This window comes from Leptonychotes weddellii, chromosome 8 (genome assembly GCF_054177405.1).
Source record: "Leptonychotes weddellii isolate Sample4059 chromosome 8, ASM5417740v2, whole genome shotgun sequence".
Lineage (NCBI taxonomy): Eukaryota > Metazoa > Chordata > Mammalia > Carnivora > Phocidae > Leptonychotes > Leptonychotes weddellii.
In genome coordinates this window covers 51550647-51568400 of record NC_138376.1, presented here as the reverse complement: position 1 = coordinate 51568400, position 17754 = coordinate 51550647, and the positions used below count along the sequence as shown (strand labels likewise).

At 38.8% G+C, this 17754-nt stretch overlaps 1 protein-coding gene across 1 annotated transcript in view; it reads right to left on the bottom strand.

Annotated features, from left to right (window-relative positions):
• The window catches only part of LOC102728278 (uncharacterized), a 249854-nt gene that overhangs the window by 7085 nt on the left and 225015 nt on the right, over positions 1–17754 (bottom strand). Inside the window, exons 18-20 of the mRNA XM_081829350.1 lie at positions 11200–11244; positions 5688–5750; positions 454–489 (exon numbers count right to left, since the gene is read on the bottom strand). Of these exons, the coding sequence (XP_081685476.1) occupies positions 454–489; positions 5688–5750; positions 11200–11244 (144 nt within the window). The remainder of the gene's footprint in view (positions 1–453; positions 490–5687; positions 5751–11199; positions 11245–17754) is intronic.

Here is a 17754-nt window from a genome sequence, read left to right as displayed (position 1 = left end):
TTTCCCAATATTGGCTATTATGAGTTTGCTTTTCTTATTTCCATGACTTCTTATTGATCCTTTTGATAAAATCATCCTGTTTGATAAATTTAACCTGCATCATTAACAGAATTTTTGAAAAAACTGTATCTTGCATTTTAATTTTGTATTTTAGATATCTTAAGTGTACATCTTTCAAAACATTCATGTCCAATCACAAATAGTAATGGTTAAAGAAAATATATAATACCCAAGCCGAATGGTAAAGTGTCATCACATGGGATGAAACTTAACAAGGTTTATAATTTCTCATTTATTAAAATAAAAGAGTCAAAATTCACAGAGGAAAAAGTAAAATGCTCAGAGAGCTTATTTTATCAAATCTATTAGACTCCAAAGTAAACATTTGAGAAATCAGAGAGATAGAAATCAATGAAGTAGAAAACCCAAGATAGTGATAAAACATCTACTTACTCTATCTCCCTTTTCACCTTTAGTAAGAGGTTCTCCCTAGGAAAATGGTTAGAAAACAGAATCAATTATGAACACTTTGAGAAACCCTCCAAAACTGGATATGGATAAATCCTGCAGGCCAAACTCAGACCTCTGTCACAAAGCAGCCGCTAAAATGACTCAGAATGTCACACAGTCTGCTTGCGCAGTTTAAAGGAAGCATATGAGAATTAATTTAAAAACTCTTTCATATTCCCTAGTGAACAATAAGTTAATCATGCTAATACTATTTCGAGAATCCTGAGTGGAACAAATTGGAATGCTGCCAAGGCCAAAGCTTCCTCTTGCATGGTTCACAGAGATGATCTCTCTCTCTCTCTCTCTCTCTCTCACACACACACACACACACTTTCTCTTATTAGCTTCTCCTCTTGAAGTTACATGGACATGATTTCATTTACTCTTCACAACAATGCTGTGAGGAAGATACGGTCTCATTTCAAGCATGAGGAAAGAGATTCAGAAAGGTTCTGAGTAACTCTGAGTTATTTCCCCTAAAATAGCACTCACCCACTTTATGTCTCCTTGTTTATCTTGCCTATAAACTCTGTGAATGTAAGGATATAATTGGTCTTGACTATCATAGCATTTCTGGTGTACTCTGTTGGTACCCAGTAAAAGTCTATTAAATTAGAGAATTTCAAGTTATGCAGATATAACAATAATAGCTGATATTCATTAAATCCTTATAATATATCAAACACTGATCTAATCACTGTTCTAGTTAATTCTTATGTGTCACTGGGGTAGGTATGATTAGTATACCCATTTCTGGATGAGGAAACTGAGGCCCAGAGAAGTTAAGTGATTTCCCCAAGGTCATATAGCCAGTGAGAGGTCATTCAGGATTTAAACCTAGACAGCCTGACTTCAATCCTGGGCTTTGGTTGCTCAGTCTGATTTGATTTGTAATTTGATTTACTTATGATTTGAATTGAGTGAACTGACAATAAGGTGGAAACCATTCATTTAAAAAAATTTTTCTTTTGCACAGGAAAGTCAAGAGAAAGTGTGAGAACAATATGGTAGATAATACTCCTCTTGAAGGTTCCCTTAGGGACTGTGAGTCCCTTAAACAAATCACTAAGGGGAGATAAGTGGTTAGTAAGTGAACCCCTGTGGTTTTCACCTCGTGTCCTATATGCTAGGGATTTTCAGGGCTCAACTCTTCTCTCCCATATTTCCCTGCTCCTTTGCTGTTTCCTGGGGCCATGTGGCTAGTTTTGGCAATGACACGTGAGCAGAAGTGACATGTGTACCTTGCAGGGTGAGGCAAGGAGAAGCCCATTCCTGATTCTCCAGCCCCACTTTCCCTGCATGGTGACTGAGAAGGTTGTGTATTCCAGATGGCTTAGTTACCTGGTGGTAATCAGCCTGGCATCTGAGTGCAGTGGGTATCAGCACCCACTCCTCCGGACCCAACATGCTGGGCATGCAGCACGAGCAAGAAAAAAACCTTTCTTGCATTAAGCCACAGAAATTTCAGGGTTAATTTGTTACCTAGCACAACCTAGCCTGCTCTATTATGCCCCATATCTAGCCAATGTGATTAAATCTCTTATTGTTGGTTAACTGCTATAAGTTAGATCAGGGCTTTATTTATATTCTCGTCTTTCAGCCTTAATTAAAAAAATCCTAGTTGATTTTTAAGAGAAGAGATGATGTTATTTAGATATGAGCAATGGGCCACAATGCTTATATAACTGCTTATTTTTGCTTATGTTGCATTGCTTATATCATGCTTATTTAGAGCAACTGGGAAGCCATATGGATTAAAGTAACAGGTTAAAAAAAATAAACAACCAAACCAAACCAGGAGGCTGGTTGTCTCAAGACTTGATATTTCGTCCTCACTCCAATGACTACTATCTGGTCACCTCTCTTTCTCTGTCTGTAAACTCATCTATAACTATAAGCTCTAACATGTGACACATGTAGTCATATTCTAAATGTCCAGCAGTGAAGGTGGCGGGAAACTGCCATTCAGCATAAATGGTTCAGAATTCAAATTTGGATGAAAACCATTCCTCTTTTTGGGCCTTCTGGTTATTCTCCCAAGTCGTGTCCAGATTCTGTTCTGAATAGAAAGGTTGAGACCACAAAGAGCTAAACTACTCTGTATAGTAATGTAAAAATGCTTTTCTTTTATGTGGGGGGCAGAGAGGAAGGCAGACAAAGATGCACAGTAGGTCCCCCGTATCTGTGACTTCACTTTCCATGATTTGTTACCGATAGTCAGCTGCAGTCTGGAAGCAGATGATCCTCCTTCCAACGAATCATCAGGGCGGCTGTTGCCTAACGCTATGTCACAGTTCCTATGTCCTTCACCTCACGTCATCCCATCATGGAGGCATTTTATCATCTCGCATCATCCCAAGAAGAAGGGTGAGTACAGTTCAAGATATTCCGAGAGAGGCCATATTCATATAATGTTTATTACAGTATATTATTATAATTTTATTATTACTGTTGATAATCTCTTACTGTGCCTAGTTTATAAAATAAACTTCCTCGGGGCACCTGGGTGGCTCAGTTGGTGAAGCGACTGCCTTCGGCTCAGGTCATGATCCTGGAGTCCCAGGATCGAGTCCCGCATTGGGCTCCCTGCTCAAAAGGGAGTCTGCTTCTCCCTCTGACCCTCCCCTGTCTCATGCTCTCTCTCATTTTCCGTCTCTCAAATAAATAAATAAAATCTTAAATAAAATAAACTTCCTCATAGATCTGTATGCATATGAAAAAACATAGTATATACTCTTGACCCTCAAACAACACAGGTTTGAACTGCGTGGGTTCACTTATATATGGATTTTTTACAGTGCAGTAAAATGTATTTTCTCTTCCTTATGATTTTATTAATAGCATTTCTTTTTTCTAGCTTACTTTATTGTAAGAATACAGTATATAATACATATAACGTACAAAATATGTGGCAATCAACTGTTTGTTATTGGTAAGGCTTCTGGGCAACAGTAGACTATCAATAATTAGGTATTGAGGAGTCAAAAGGTATATGTAGATTTTCGACTACACTGGGGGGTTGATGCCCTAACTCCCACGTTGTTCAGGGTCATCTGTATAGGGTTTGGTACTATTGGCGGTTTCAGGCATCCACTGGAGGTCTTTGAATCTATCCCCCTTGCACAACGTGGAACTACTGTATAAGGGACATGGAATCATTAAGGGATTAAGAGGGAACTGGCAAGCAGAAAAGGTAAAAGGAAGAGAAGCCTGTTTCTCCCGGGTAAGGCAGATGGGGCTAAAGATAATCTCAGGGAGGTAGGTGAGCTGCCCCCAAACACCTGCAGTGGCAGAGAAAACCAGAGCGGATTTCCTAGGAGCTGTGAAATCCTCCAAGTCCTGCTACTCAGAGCATGATCCATGAACCAACAGCATGAGTATCCCCTGGGAACTAGTAAGAAGTGTGGCGTCTCAGGCCCCACCTCAGCCCTCCTGAATGAGACCCTGCGTTTCAAAAGAGCCCCAGGTAATTCAAGTGCACATTCCACCTTTGGGAAACACTGCTCTTAAACCACTGGAAGTTCCTCTTTTCTGCTCTTCCTGTGTTTCAGGTAGTAGAATTTATAAAAGTGCTCAGTCTGGGTCTGCCATGTGTCACGAGTAATTTAAGAGGTGAGAGTCAATGTTCAAGCTTGGCGAGGAGACAGTGCAGACCTACAGAAGCAGTTAGGAGATGGTAAGAGCTGCCAACAAGTGTGGAGTGTCAGGAGTAATTAGGCAGGTAGAAGGGGCAGCATCCACCAGGCTGGATTTGTGGAACGGGAGTTTCTCAGACATTCTTGGAAATACGAAGTTGGGAAGCCCTATTAAAGACTGTCACGTCCTGGACAGTCACTAGACAGCTTGGACAACTAGAAGCTTGGACTAGACACTAAAGGTGAGAGAGCATGACCCCTGGAGGCAGGACAGCTTGGGGGACTCTGGTAAAAGCCCTCACTCTACCGCTGCCTGCAAAATTACCCTTATTGCCTAACCAGCCTAATTTTTATAGCCAAAGCGCAGGGAAATTTTGGCTTTGTAATATTAAACGCTTTTCCTACTGTTTCCGTTTGGCACGCGGGCATTTTCGTGACCTCTGCATTCACTATCTCTGCTAAACCAATGTCCTTTGTTCCCCCTGGCAAGGAAAAAGGGAAATGTGATTTTTGTTAAAAAAAAGAAGAAGAAGATAGTAGGAAGGGAAAAATGAAGGGGAGGACATTGGAGGGGGAGACGAACCATGAGAGACTGTGGACTCTGAGAAACAAACTGAGGGTTCTAGAGGGGAGGGGGTGGGGGGATGGGTTAGCCTGGTGATGGTTATTAAAGAGGGCACGTATTGAATAGAGCACGGGGTGTTATACGCAAACAATGAATCATGGAACACTACATCAAAAACTACTGATGTAATGTATGGTGATTAACATAATAAAAGAAAAAAGGTATTACACTTTTGAATAAAGATAAAACATTTAAGTCTGATGCTGGCTGATTCTTATGAGCTGCTGTAGGTTGTTTTTGTTTTTTAGCAGGATTTAAAAAAAAAAAGCTATTTTTAACTAGGATTCATGTAATCTCTTTAGGCAGTCTGATTTGAGTATAAATGATAATTTAGGTTTTCTCCTCCTACCACAAAAGCTAAGTCTTGAAAGAAAGGGGACTCAGTAATACTGAAAAGTGGCTTGAGAAGCTACTTTGATCTTATAAAAACCAAGGAAGGAAAGTAACTTCAGAAAGTATCCTAAGAGCAGATATATACACGTTTCTAATTTTTTGGATATATTAGCCCCAGTCTTCAGTGTATTGACTTTATTATTTATTATAGCTATCATGTTTAGTTATAGAAGGGCAGCTTAGTAATTTTTAAACCCTGCGTTCTAGAATCAGCCTACCTAAATGTGATTCATAGCTCTAACATTTACTGGCTCTGTGACCTAGGGCAAGTTAGTTAACCTCTCTGGGCCTCAGTTGCCTCATATGAAGAAGAGGGCTGATACTAGCCTACCTATCTTATTTTTTAAAAATTGATTGAGTGACTTCATGCCTTGCTAGAGCACTTGCTCAAATATCTGATCTGTTTTTGCTTGCCAAGGCAGGGGCAAACAAGGCTCACGGAATTAGGGCTGATTAGGAAAAATATTTTTAATTCTGTTTTTTAAAAAATATTCTCCCTTTGCCCTAAAAGTTTTCATACTTACCGATTCTCCTTTTTGACCTTTAGGGCCAATGGACCCTGGGAATCCTGGTTGTCCAGTTTCACCCTTTTGAGAAAAAGCAGAAGAGAGATTTTGCGTGAGGTCAGGTGAGTACTGTTGTGACTGCAGTTCAGAGCAATTGCTTGTGCTCCCACCAACCACGGAATTTATCTGCTATCATCCAAGAGACAACGTGAAACTGGTTAGACTGTCTGCATAATAATGTATTTGTCAGCACTTCACGATGCCTTCAGCTCTTTCAGAAATCCATAATATTCGTTATGATATTTAAAATTAATGAGAGACAAAAATTATTTTTCAAGGCAAGATGTCCAGAGAAGAAAGAAATTATAATTTTGTCTTGTTTCACCAAAAAAATTTTGTGTGTGTGTATGTGTGATCTTAAAGACATGAGACTGTTGAACTGCCACAATAATCTGGACTCATTTTATTTCAGACACTTCTTTCTTTTTTTAGGTGGGGGCAGGTGAAGGAGTGGGGGAGCCATAGGAAGAAAAGTGAGTCTCTCAGCTGTTCCCAGCATTTATATGATCACTGAAATGACTGGCTGTGGACAAAGAGAAGGCATTCTTGTTGATGGGGTAACAGCAGCTTAGGAATGTCTAAGATGTTCTGGTCAGAGATCTTGAAGAGGGGTTTGTATGTGACATATAAAAAGTATTTTGAGAAAATACAATTTAGAAATAATATAGCGGAAAGGAAGTAGATCACTAATCAGACTTTGGAGGAGTCCCAGCATTGTGCTTTCTTTTAGCATCTACCAAGATCCTTGAATACCACATGAGGGTAAAGTAAACATAGCCACTAGAAGTTATGTATGTTGGGTTTATTCCAATCTCAAAAGCATTTTTGCAAAATGATGTTCACCATTGCATTTCTGGGCATATACCTTTCTCACACAATGTCTTGTATATTTTTTATTTTGAAAAAAATAACTACAGAAAACATGAAGGGGAATATGGCAAACCTCTGTGTACCAGGCAACCAAAATGAAAGAAATACAAAAATTTACAAAGAAGAAATTTTCTGTATTTTCCCCTCTATTTCTGTCCCAAAGGGAGCCACTCTCTTAAATGTATATTTATATTTTCAGTCCATAGTTTTTCACTTTTACTGCATATATGTAATCATGAACAATATATTATTTGGGATATTTATAATGAATTCCATAAATAGCTTTATTTTTATATTTTACATCCTAGAACTTGCTTTTTTCCACTCACGGTTGTTTTTAATATCCCTTTCTATTGATACATATAGATCTAGCTCACTCATTGTAACCACTGGAAAATGTTAATGTACCAGGGTTTATCCAAGCCCCATTGATGGGCATTTGGGTTGTCTCTAGCTTTTCCTTATCATAAACAAGCCTGCAGGGCACATCTCCATTTCTCTCCCCTTCTGTGGATGTATTTATCTGTTTATTTTGAAGCCTCGAACAACAGTCTACCCAAAGTACTTCAAGTAAAAATTGATTACGGTCCTAAAAATGTTGGCTTATTTCCACATTGCTATCAAAATCAGTATCTTGTGACTTTACACTAGAGGAAGATGGAACTTGTCATAGGCAATTGATAAACAAGATCGTAGTTTTCAAAGGATTCTTCTAGATGTGTGGAATATACTTTGTAAAATTAATCTTGATTTTATTAATATAAGCATTTTTCCTTCTACCATCTAAACATCTAGTGTACCATCATCGGTCTTATACTTACCACACTGTAGCAGAAGCAATTTTTTTCTAGATATGACAAATTCTATCCAAAGTCAGAAAAGGGAGAAATTGGTGGATATATTTAAAAAGCCAATTGGTGTTGGTTTTAAAAAGAAAATAAACAACTGGACTTGTCTGAGCATTAGGGGGTACACAGTGACCTCCCTGTTACTCATCTGGTAGGTGTTACTCATCTGGTAGGTGTTAAAATCCCCAATGCAGGGGCACCTGGGTGGCTCAGTTGGTTAAGCATCTGCTTTCGGTTCAGGTCACGATCTCGGGATCCTGGGATGGAGCCTTGCATCGGGCTCCCAAAACTGCTCAGCGGAGAGTCTGCTTCTCCCTGTCCCTCTGCCCCTCCACCCCTACTCGTGCTCTCTCTCTCTCATATAAATAAGTAAAATCTTAAAAAAAAATCCCCCAGTGCATAGATGTGAAAGAAAAATACGCTTAGTTGTTAGACTGATCTGCAAAATATAAAAGTAGAAATCAGGGAAAGGGGTCTAGAAATTACTATAAAAATCACTTCTGCCTGATAACAAAGGGGAAGAGGAGGGGATTGTACAAGGAAGAACAGTAATTACATTCATAACTGCTGTATGTTTGAACCCATGTAAATAAGTCTCCTTTGAAATGTAGAAAAAGGACCCAACAGAGGCATCTGTCCGTCTCTCTGAGTGGTACTTGGGTAAGGTTGGACTTAGAGGAAATCTTAGGTACCTATTCCCTCATAGAAAATTCTGCAAACAAAAACATTTCATACCTGAATTTTAGACACCTGAGGAGTTGTTTTTCATACTTAAAATGAATGTTCAGTGATTTATCACTGTGGGTATGAGCTGAAAGATAAGTGATGAATTTACTCAGCTTCAGGAAAGGCTGTCCTTTGATTTGCCACTTTCAATGCTATTTCAAAGACCTGTGCTGTTGAGGCTAAATCTTTTCCTTCTGACAGCTGGCCCCAAAAGATACCTGCTAGTTTCTTAGGAGTCCTTAGATATTCTGCCACCTTATTCCACTGTCTATGTAAAGGAGCAGTTCTCTTTAACCAATTTGCAAATACATTATTCCTTCACCACATGCTGCCAGTCTCAGGAAAACTACAGAGCAGAAGTCATCATTTCAACAGTGGTGGACTGGTCCCATGGCTGCCATGGTCTTTACTGCCATTTACCATTAATAGCCACTAGTGTTCATTGGTGTTTCTCCTTGCATCTAAGTGCTCTTGATATAGGATGTGGTTGCTAAGCCAGGAGTGATTTCTGTGTAGATTCTACTGCTGTCTGTGTTTGTTCTGGTGCTTCACTGCAATTTTGGGATCCAAATGGTAGGCTGGTTTCGTGATTCTGTTTTGCAGGGAGAAGTGATATATAGCAATAACAAGTCACTTATGTGTTGAAATTGTACTTCTCATTAAATCTTTTGTTCAACCGCATAAATTGAGTCCCTCTCTGTCAAAATTATGGTGGGAGGACAAAGATGAACAAGACCAGGTGTTAAGGATGGCAACAGTTATTAATACCAAAGAGAGAGAAGTGAGACTTCATGAGAAGAAAGTTTGGAGCGGATGAATAGAAAGGAACAAATCTTTAGTGTGGGCTTAATATGTCTCAGGTATTGTGCTTTTGGGTAAGTTCATCTCATCTCATTTGATTTCAGTCTTGCTATCATTTCTGTGTAGACACAATTATGCCCATTTTACAGACAAGGAAACCAATGCTCAGAGAAATAAAATGATTTTCCCAACACAGCCATTAATGGTACAATCAATTTTGACCCCAGAGCCCATGTTCTTTTGACCACTCTGTGGTTCTCAATCCTGGCTGCCCATTAGAATCATCTGAAGCACTTTTAAATAATAGTGATATGGACTCAATGCCAGATCAACCAGAGGTATGGGCTCCACAACCAATCAGAGTCTCTGGGCGTGAGGTCTGAGTGTCGGCATTTTCTAAGAGCTCTCCAAGTGATTTCAGTGTGCAGCCAGCGTTCAGAATCATCAAGGTCCACCATAGGTGCAAGGAAAAATCTATGAGGGCAGCTTGAAGGAGGTTTAAATTCTTATTATGGTGACCCATGAACAGCATAATAATTTAAAAAACAAATGTATTGATTCAGAACAGACACTAACCACTTAGTACCTATGTATAGGTAGAGGTGACTTCATTCTTCCAGCAAGTGCTATGCTTGTCTTTCAGTTTATTTTATGTATTATTTATTGGCAGAGTCCTTCTCCCATTAATTAGAATTCTTACAAATCATTTCATATGTACATTTGTATCAGGTACTGCAACAAGTTCCCTGTAGACTCTTCTAGGTTATTTCTCTGGGCGGGAGGAGGGAACAGTTACGCCCCTGGCTTTTCCTAATTCCACTTAAGATTCTGAAGCAATTAGAAAAGATTCTGAGGAATAGAAAAGGTCCTTAGAGTTTGAAATACACCTGTTTTGCAGAATCAAATTTCTCATCACTGAGGTCTTAGGAATTCCTAAGTAACATATGCTTCCTAATGAACATAGCCAATCAGAAGCCAGCTGTTTGGTTTCAATAAATGAATCATCGTTTAAATACTTTAAAAGTGCCACAACACTCTTCTTTGCTCAGCTGTCCTATGTGACAAGCTTTGTGGCTTTTTCTCCCCCGTTAGCCTGCACATGTGCTTTAGTAATTGCTTAAAATGTAATGTGTTCGTACGGTGGTGTAGAAATTCTGTAAGCTATCTGGTTACAGAAAATAATGCTAATGTACTAGCAGTAAAATCCCAGACACACAAATGCCTTATTATGGCTGTATAATCAATATTTTTTGGATGTCTTTTTAAGAATGTCAAGGTTTTATTTATTTTTTTTGCAGAAAATTTCATTTTCAATGGTCAATCTAAAAGAAATTCCTAGTTTCTGTTAGCAGTATTTTCTGGTGATAGATGTATGATCTTTTGAATAGGTTGGTTGCACTGATTTATGAGGCACAGAAGTCATATTTTCTTGGATTCATGTCGAAATACCCTGCCCTCAATCAAGAGAATTTTTGCTGGGTGAACAAATGAAAGTAGCACTCACAGGCCACATTCCCTCGGAGTGTTTTCAGACCTACTCATCTCTGTAGATTTAATGGCATCATTTTTTTCCTGACAATGGCACATTCACACTGAATCCAAGGTCATCACAATTCCAGAATCAAACCAGAGTGAAACATTTTTCTGAGTGGGCAAGTGAATCTGTCATCTTCACGCCTCATAAAATTAAGCTGGTGACGACGATGAGGACGCAGTGGAAATCCATCAGCGTTTTAATTTTAAAACTGTTTTTGAAATAATTGTTTGGTTAAACTATGATTGTACACTATTAAACCCCACCAAAAAAATGCCCCCATGACAGCTTATGTTTGGGTACATGAGAAGACACAAAAATAGGGAGCCTGAGCCTGAGGCATTTTGCTAAAGGGGTCTTCAGATGGTTTTGCCACCTACAACGATTCATGAAATATTGCTTTATGAATCGAAGCTTGTGTCCTAATTTCCTTTACTTTGTTACAGCTATTTCCCCTAGATGTGTTCCCTCCTTGCAGCCAGCTGCTATTCAGCAGTCTTCACCGGGGAGCAGACCCTCAGTGTCTAATCCTGCTGTCTGGTTAGGAGGCAGGGAGGCTTGTGCCCACTGAAGGCTCCCCAGAGATGCAAGCCTACATGGCAGCAGGACTGTCCCTGACATGGGAATGTATATATTGGTGTAAAACCCTGGATATTTTTATATTTTTATTCACTTGGACAAATCTGATTACCTTCTCTCCTTTTGGGCCATGAACTCCATATTCACCAAGGTTTCCCTAGGTGGGAAAAAATATATATATATTTATATATAAATAAAAGTACAAAAAAAGTCCATTTATTATTAATACATTCAGCCCCTGCATTAAAATATAGTCAGGTAACAGTGTTGTAATAATAGCTTTTATGAATACCATGTTAATCACTTTTGCCTCTCTTACCTTCTTTGAAATATTGCTGAAAAACACCAACTTTGTAGACCCTATTTATCTTCTCTGTGATTTGGGGGAAATATCACACCTCCAAGGGCAAGTTGTCACTACTCCAAATTAATGTCTGGCAACTTCTCTTGGTCCCCAACAAGTCCACTGATATGACTTTATAACATTATTAATGATATCTTTGTTGCTCACTATAATGGACGTTCTATTAATTAACCTCTTGGCTGGACTCGCCACTCTCGACTTTTATAATACCTCACTTTCCTAGGATCTTCCTGTCTCTCTGACCTCTCCACTTCCTCCCTCACCTAATGGGTAAATGTTGGATTTCCTTAGGACTCTGTCCAGATCCTTTTCTCTTGTGACTCAACATTTTCTCCTGGACACTCTTCTTTGCTCCCATGGTTTAGGTATCATCTACACAAAGACAAATCTATAAACCCAGCATATGTCTTCTGAGTTTTGACCCATGTATCTAATTTTCCACTTGTTGTATTCACTTATAAATTTTTGAAGAAATTCATATTTAACAAGTTCAAAACTGAATTTAAAAAATTCAACAATACACACATATATGAGAGAGAAAGATGAAAGAATTACATCATGCTGTTAACATGCATTAGTCCAGAAGTGGGATAATAACCATTGGCTTCTTCCTAATCTAGCTCTATGGTTATTTGTTAAAATGCATGGTAATTTCATTTTACAATTGAAAAAAAAAAAAAACAAGGAGAGAAAGAAAATCTGAATTCATCCTCTCCCTTCCATAGAAGTCTTCCTTCTTCCATCTGGGTATCATTGTTAAGACCATCCTCCTTTTCCTCAAGTCCAATCAGTCATCTAGCCTGGCTGCCTCTGTTCCCCAAATCTCTTCTCTTTACACTACCTACCCTCACTCATCATGGCTTGCCAGGACTACTGTAGTAGCTCCCTAATTGGCATTCTATAATCCACTCTTACTCCCCACACACCTATATTTTCTATATAAGGTCAGAGAGATACCTTTAAGACATTCTGAGTCCCTTCTTTCTAAACTTTTACAAAGCCATCAAAATCCCATATGACCTAAATGCATTTCCCTCTCCAGGATCATGGTGGCCCCTGTTCTCCCTCGGAATTTCCAGCTGTAACAGCCTTCTTTTGGCTTCTCAAATGGACCAAGATACTTTCCATTTCACCCTCTAGGTCATCACTCTGTCTTCACTCCTCTGTCCAGTTAGCAACTACTCATCCCTCAGGTCTCAACTATGATAAAATGCCATTCATGGAAGATCCTGCAGGTCTCCCAGACAGGTTCCCCTCTCATATCTTCTCATTGGATATTGTATTTTTTCTTTATAATACTAATATTTCTATTTTTGTGTTTGTTTAAAGAAGCTTGCACCTTTTGCACTAGAATGTAAGCTCCATGATGGAATTGAATGCCCCATTCCTAGCACAGTACCTAACATACAGGAAATATTCAATAAATAAGCCTATAATTCTAATTTATGTGTTTTCTCCCATTAAAATTTTTTTATTAAAATATTATGTGTTGGTAGAAAAAGTAGAGGAACATTTACACAACAAAAATATGCATTCAGATCACTGTTGCTATAATTTGACATTTTAAATATACCTTCCATGTTATTCATCCTACTCCAATCAAAAATAAGCAGTTTATAACTGCTGTTATTGTTGGTCTTGTGACAGACATTTCTCATTTTTCCTGTTTAACTTTGATCTGAGATGTCTGAATTGAAAATAAAAATTGTATTCTCAAAATCCTGAGCTGTATATTATTATAAGGACATATTTGAAAATGAGGTATGAAACTCTAAGACACATACACACATACATAAAGAATCAGCAGTTACAAAATGGTAGGTTGTTTAGATGCAACCTGCATAAAACATAACTCTGAGGCATTTCCTAAACATACTAGTCATTTGGGCATGATGCCCGTCAGTGTATACAACCCATCAGCATCTCTCCCTGGCTGTGTTTAAGAAAGAAAATTTTAGGGGAGGCTGGAACATGCTTTGGTCTACAACATGACTTATCCAGAGATGGTCTTGGATTGGGAGGTCCCATGCTCTTGAATTGCAGAGCAGAACCAATATAGCATCTTGGTTTAGATCCCCCTCCTCTCACACCTCCCCACAACCTACAGGATATTAGAGATGTTCTAAGTGGGATGAAAAATTGCTTCTATAGCACCAGCTCATATTATTCTATCCATATGCTCTATTGTTCTAAAATCTTGATTTTCTGGTAGCTTTCATGCCCAAAGAAAAAAACAGGGCTATTTACTGCCTGCCAGAGCCCCATATGTTTGCTTCATTCAATATCTAGGCCCGGAAATCCATCTAATCAAGGATCCTCAGTGGCCTCTGGAGCTGTTCTCCACTCTCAGGCTAATAATACTCAAGGCAGATTTGACCTTGAACTTCAGTAGCATTGACATTGTAAGATTTTGCTCTCTACTTTCTCCAAGCTATCTGTACCAGACAATTACTTCGCTCTAGAGAAATAATAAGAGACATAGTCCTCACATTTCTGGAATCTGGCATTTGGCCATAGATATTATTCTAATTTTACTAGGTCATTTGTACATTTGTGCCATGTTATTTGAATGGGTTTTTATACGCCTTTTGAATAAATGTAATAGTTACATGGTTTTAAATGTGTTTATTTAAAATGTCCTCCAGTGAAGTGATGAGGGTTGTGGAATGGGGCTGCCAATCTGCCTGGTCATTTCAAGAGTTTAGGGATGTCAGAACCTGTCCTTTTTCTCTTGTGGGAAATGATGAATGGAACTCTGAAACCTATAGTCAGGCAAGTGGGAAGACTCAAGCTATTCCACTGGACTTGGAGAAGGTATTCTCTGAAAAAAGGGGATGTACCTGGACATGGATAGGTTGAGCCACAGGAGATGGTTCATAAGGAGGAAGAGACAGGAAGTTAGGATTTAAATTTTTTTTCTGAATCTTCTGGGTCCAGAAGCGTTGCCTTTAGTGTCCCCAAGGAAGCCTTCACTTTCTAGGCCATGGGTGTGTTTAACTCACTATTTGGAAAGACTTTGAATGTTTGATTTTTGGAGAAAGATTTTCTGTCCTTTCTAGTCTGTGGATATTGAAATGAAGTTATGATTTGATACTTGAAAGAAAAATAGATTATTTTGCTAGCAAATTGGTTTTTTTGGATCAACAATTTGGAGAAGTGAACAAGAGAATTGGTTGCTGGGAGGCACAGCATCAATCTCCAACCGCTGAGACTGATTCTCTGCAAATTGCACCGAGTATGGCGATGTAAGATAGCACAACTATGCATTTGAAATGTGGATCTTTAAAAACAATATCAAATGTAAAATCCTCTCATTCTGGGTCTCCACAGATAACACTTTTTCCCCCATCTAGACTGTTGCAAGAGGCTCTGGATCTGATGGCGTTAGCAGTTGACACAGCCTATCAAATTTTTATTAAAATCCCCAGAGTTGGAGATGAAGAACAGTTTTTTGGATTGTGAGCAGATTTCCCTTAAGGGGAAGAATATTCTCAGCATTGTTGCTTCGTTTTGCAAACAATCTTACAAAGTGGGAGCAGCTGTTTGTAAATTATTTTTGTGATGGAGAGGGATATCTACCTTTTATTCTTTGCAGCCTCACGTGGGCATGCAAAAATACATATAAACACACTTATATAATCTTCCCAACCTTACTCCTTAGTCTCTCTCTTTTCCTTACTTCCCTCCCTCCCTCCCAATTCCCTTTTTGATTTGTGCCAGGAGGGGAAAAGGTTTTTTATGCCTTAGCTTCTCCCTCTAGAAGACGTAAAGAAAACTATAGGGGAAAAGACCAACTCCTGTGCAGGGACCACAGAACAATTCCTTGGCCTTTGAGGATTCCTCGGATGAGGGAATGACCTGTGGATTTTTCGAGTTTAGAATGGGGAGGAGGAGTGTCTTAGTTGCCTATTGCTTGTCCTCCCACGGGTGGCTGCTTCAGCAGAATCCAGGCTGCACGAATGGGAGCTGAGTTGCTGGTGTCCAGGACTCAAGTGCAGACATCACATAATTCAATGCCAATTTAAAAGGGAAGATTATTTTAACCTTGGAGCATCACTTTATATGTCTCAATATATGGTCCATCATTTAATCTCCAAGGAAGTTTCATTCATGTTCCTTTCTTTCTCTCTCCTTATATGCTATAGCCAGACTGTCAGGCATGCAATGAATTGCAAAATGAAACCACCTCAGTATCCAAAACAGATGGGGGTGGGTGGGTGAAGTCACCGCCAAGTGAAAACATGCATCTCTCTCATCATGGCACATTTGGCCCTTTCCTTTGTGAAGCTAAGGATGAGAATAAAGTGGTTATCAACCAGAAACACTGGCCAGTGTAGGTACTGAGAAGGTAGGTACTTACCTCCTCCATCCATTCTGGTGGAGGCTGATAAAACAGCTCTAATTACTCTCAATGTGAAACAAAGTAAAGTCTTTGGGAAGCTACCTTCCATTAATTCCCAGATGGGTGTAAAATCTTTTGAAGCCAAGTGGTTATAATGCATCATTTGGGGAAGAAAAGCTATGGTCTCTCCTCTCTAACCAGTTATGCTCCAGCTCCAAAGCCACATTTTGAGCAGATGTGGACTAAATCCCTGTGAGCCTCAGTCCTCTAACAGCAGTAAGGACAGAGAGCTGGAGTTATTTTGGGCAAGACAATAGCTAAGTTCAAAGTCCTGGTTTAGCAATATTCTCCACTTGTCTGCTCTGGTCAGCCCCCATTTTTTTTGAAATATAATCTTAAAGTTAAAAAATGTACATTCTCAACTTTAGACTAAAATACAAATGCTTCATATATCTTCATTTAAGGGAAAACTGACTCATAGGCAAGATAAACTATATATAGAAGTAGTGTTGAGAGACCTGTAAAGATACAAGCTTTAAAAGTTTTGCAAGGGATAGCAAATATTTAAGTAGCTGAGTAGCAACTTGGTAAATTTTATACCAAAGGTGATCGTAATAGAGTGTGATCTTGAAGTTTTTCTAGCTGACACTGTGACATCAGAAAACTCATTCTCATTATTTTGAAGCATTTATGATAAATCCTATTCTGTGACAGTAGATGCCTTTACAGAAAAAGCATTTTACTTTAACTGATTAATTTTAGATATGCTTCACTTTTTTTTCACTTGTGCCAAGCCCTAATGTTTTGAAAAAGCTGGTATAGATCTATTCAGAAAAATGTTTAATAGAGAATCATAAAATATACCCCAAACATTCTTCCCTAGAATACTCCCTAGAAAATCTAAGTAAATGAGAAAATTTAAGACAGAATCACTTAGGAAGTGCTACAAGCTCTACACACTTCCCATGGTCTTTATGTTGAATTCAATCTCATTAAAGAAGAACTGGGATTTTTCAAACTAATTAGCTCATCATTTAATAAACACTTTTCTGAGCACCTGCTATCTTCAGGGCCTTTGCTGGCACATAGCATCTCTTTGGGATTTCTAAACAGAGAAGAATGACAGTAGTCAGAGGAATTTATTAAAAGGGAAAGCAAGAACATAGAAGAAAGATATAAAGGGGAGTGTCTCTGAACTTGTTTTTGTGTAGGAGCACAATTATTTACCAGCATCGTATCAACAACAAGCTATCGTGTATAAAGGGATCCTACTTGGTAGACACAATGCCTCATGCCAAGTGATCAGACCTCAAATACTTGTTATTAAAATGATGGGTCAATCAATGGTCACACTTAGGTCTCTGGGTCTTACTTCACTGCCAACACCCATTTTCTTTCCCTCTGTTGTGTTTCCTTGAAGAACAGAGCAAAACACTCTTGCCTTTTGCCACTCAGGGACTTTCATGTCAGTATTCCATCGACCCTGATTACAACTTAAAAACCTTGGTGAAGGGGCCTCTCCCTGAAAGGTGGGGGACCCCCAGTCTTGATCTATGGTATGTAAAGGTTTGCTTGAGGTTTTAGCGTAGCAGTGATTGGTTCTGATAAGAAATCTATCACCTATTGTGCTACTCAAGCTTCAAGGCAGCAAATTATCTAGGTCTACCCTCTGAGAAACTGGATTTATGACAGTATTAATGGTGAAGCACGATGGTTTGCATTAATTTTTTGCATGAAGTTTTGCAAACTTTGAAGTAATTTTTTCTTAAATTTACCAAAAACTGCTAGAATGCATACAGGAATTCAGTAAAGTGGCAGGATATAAAATCAATGCACAGAAATCAGTGGCATTCCTATACACCAACAACAAGACAGAAGAAAGAGAAATTAAGGAGTTGATCTCATTTACAACTGCACCCAAAACCATTAGATACCTAGGAATAAATCTAACCAAAGAGGCA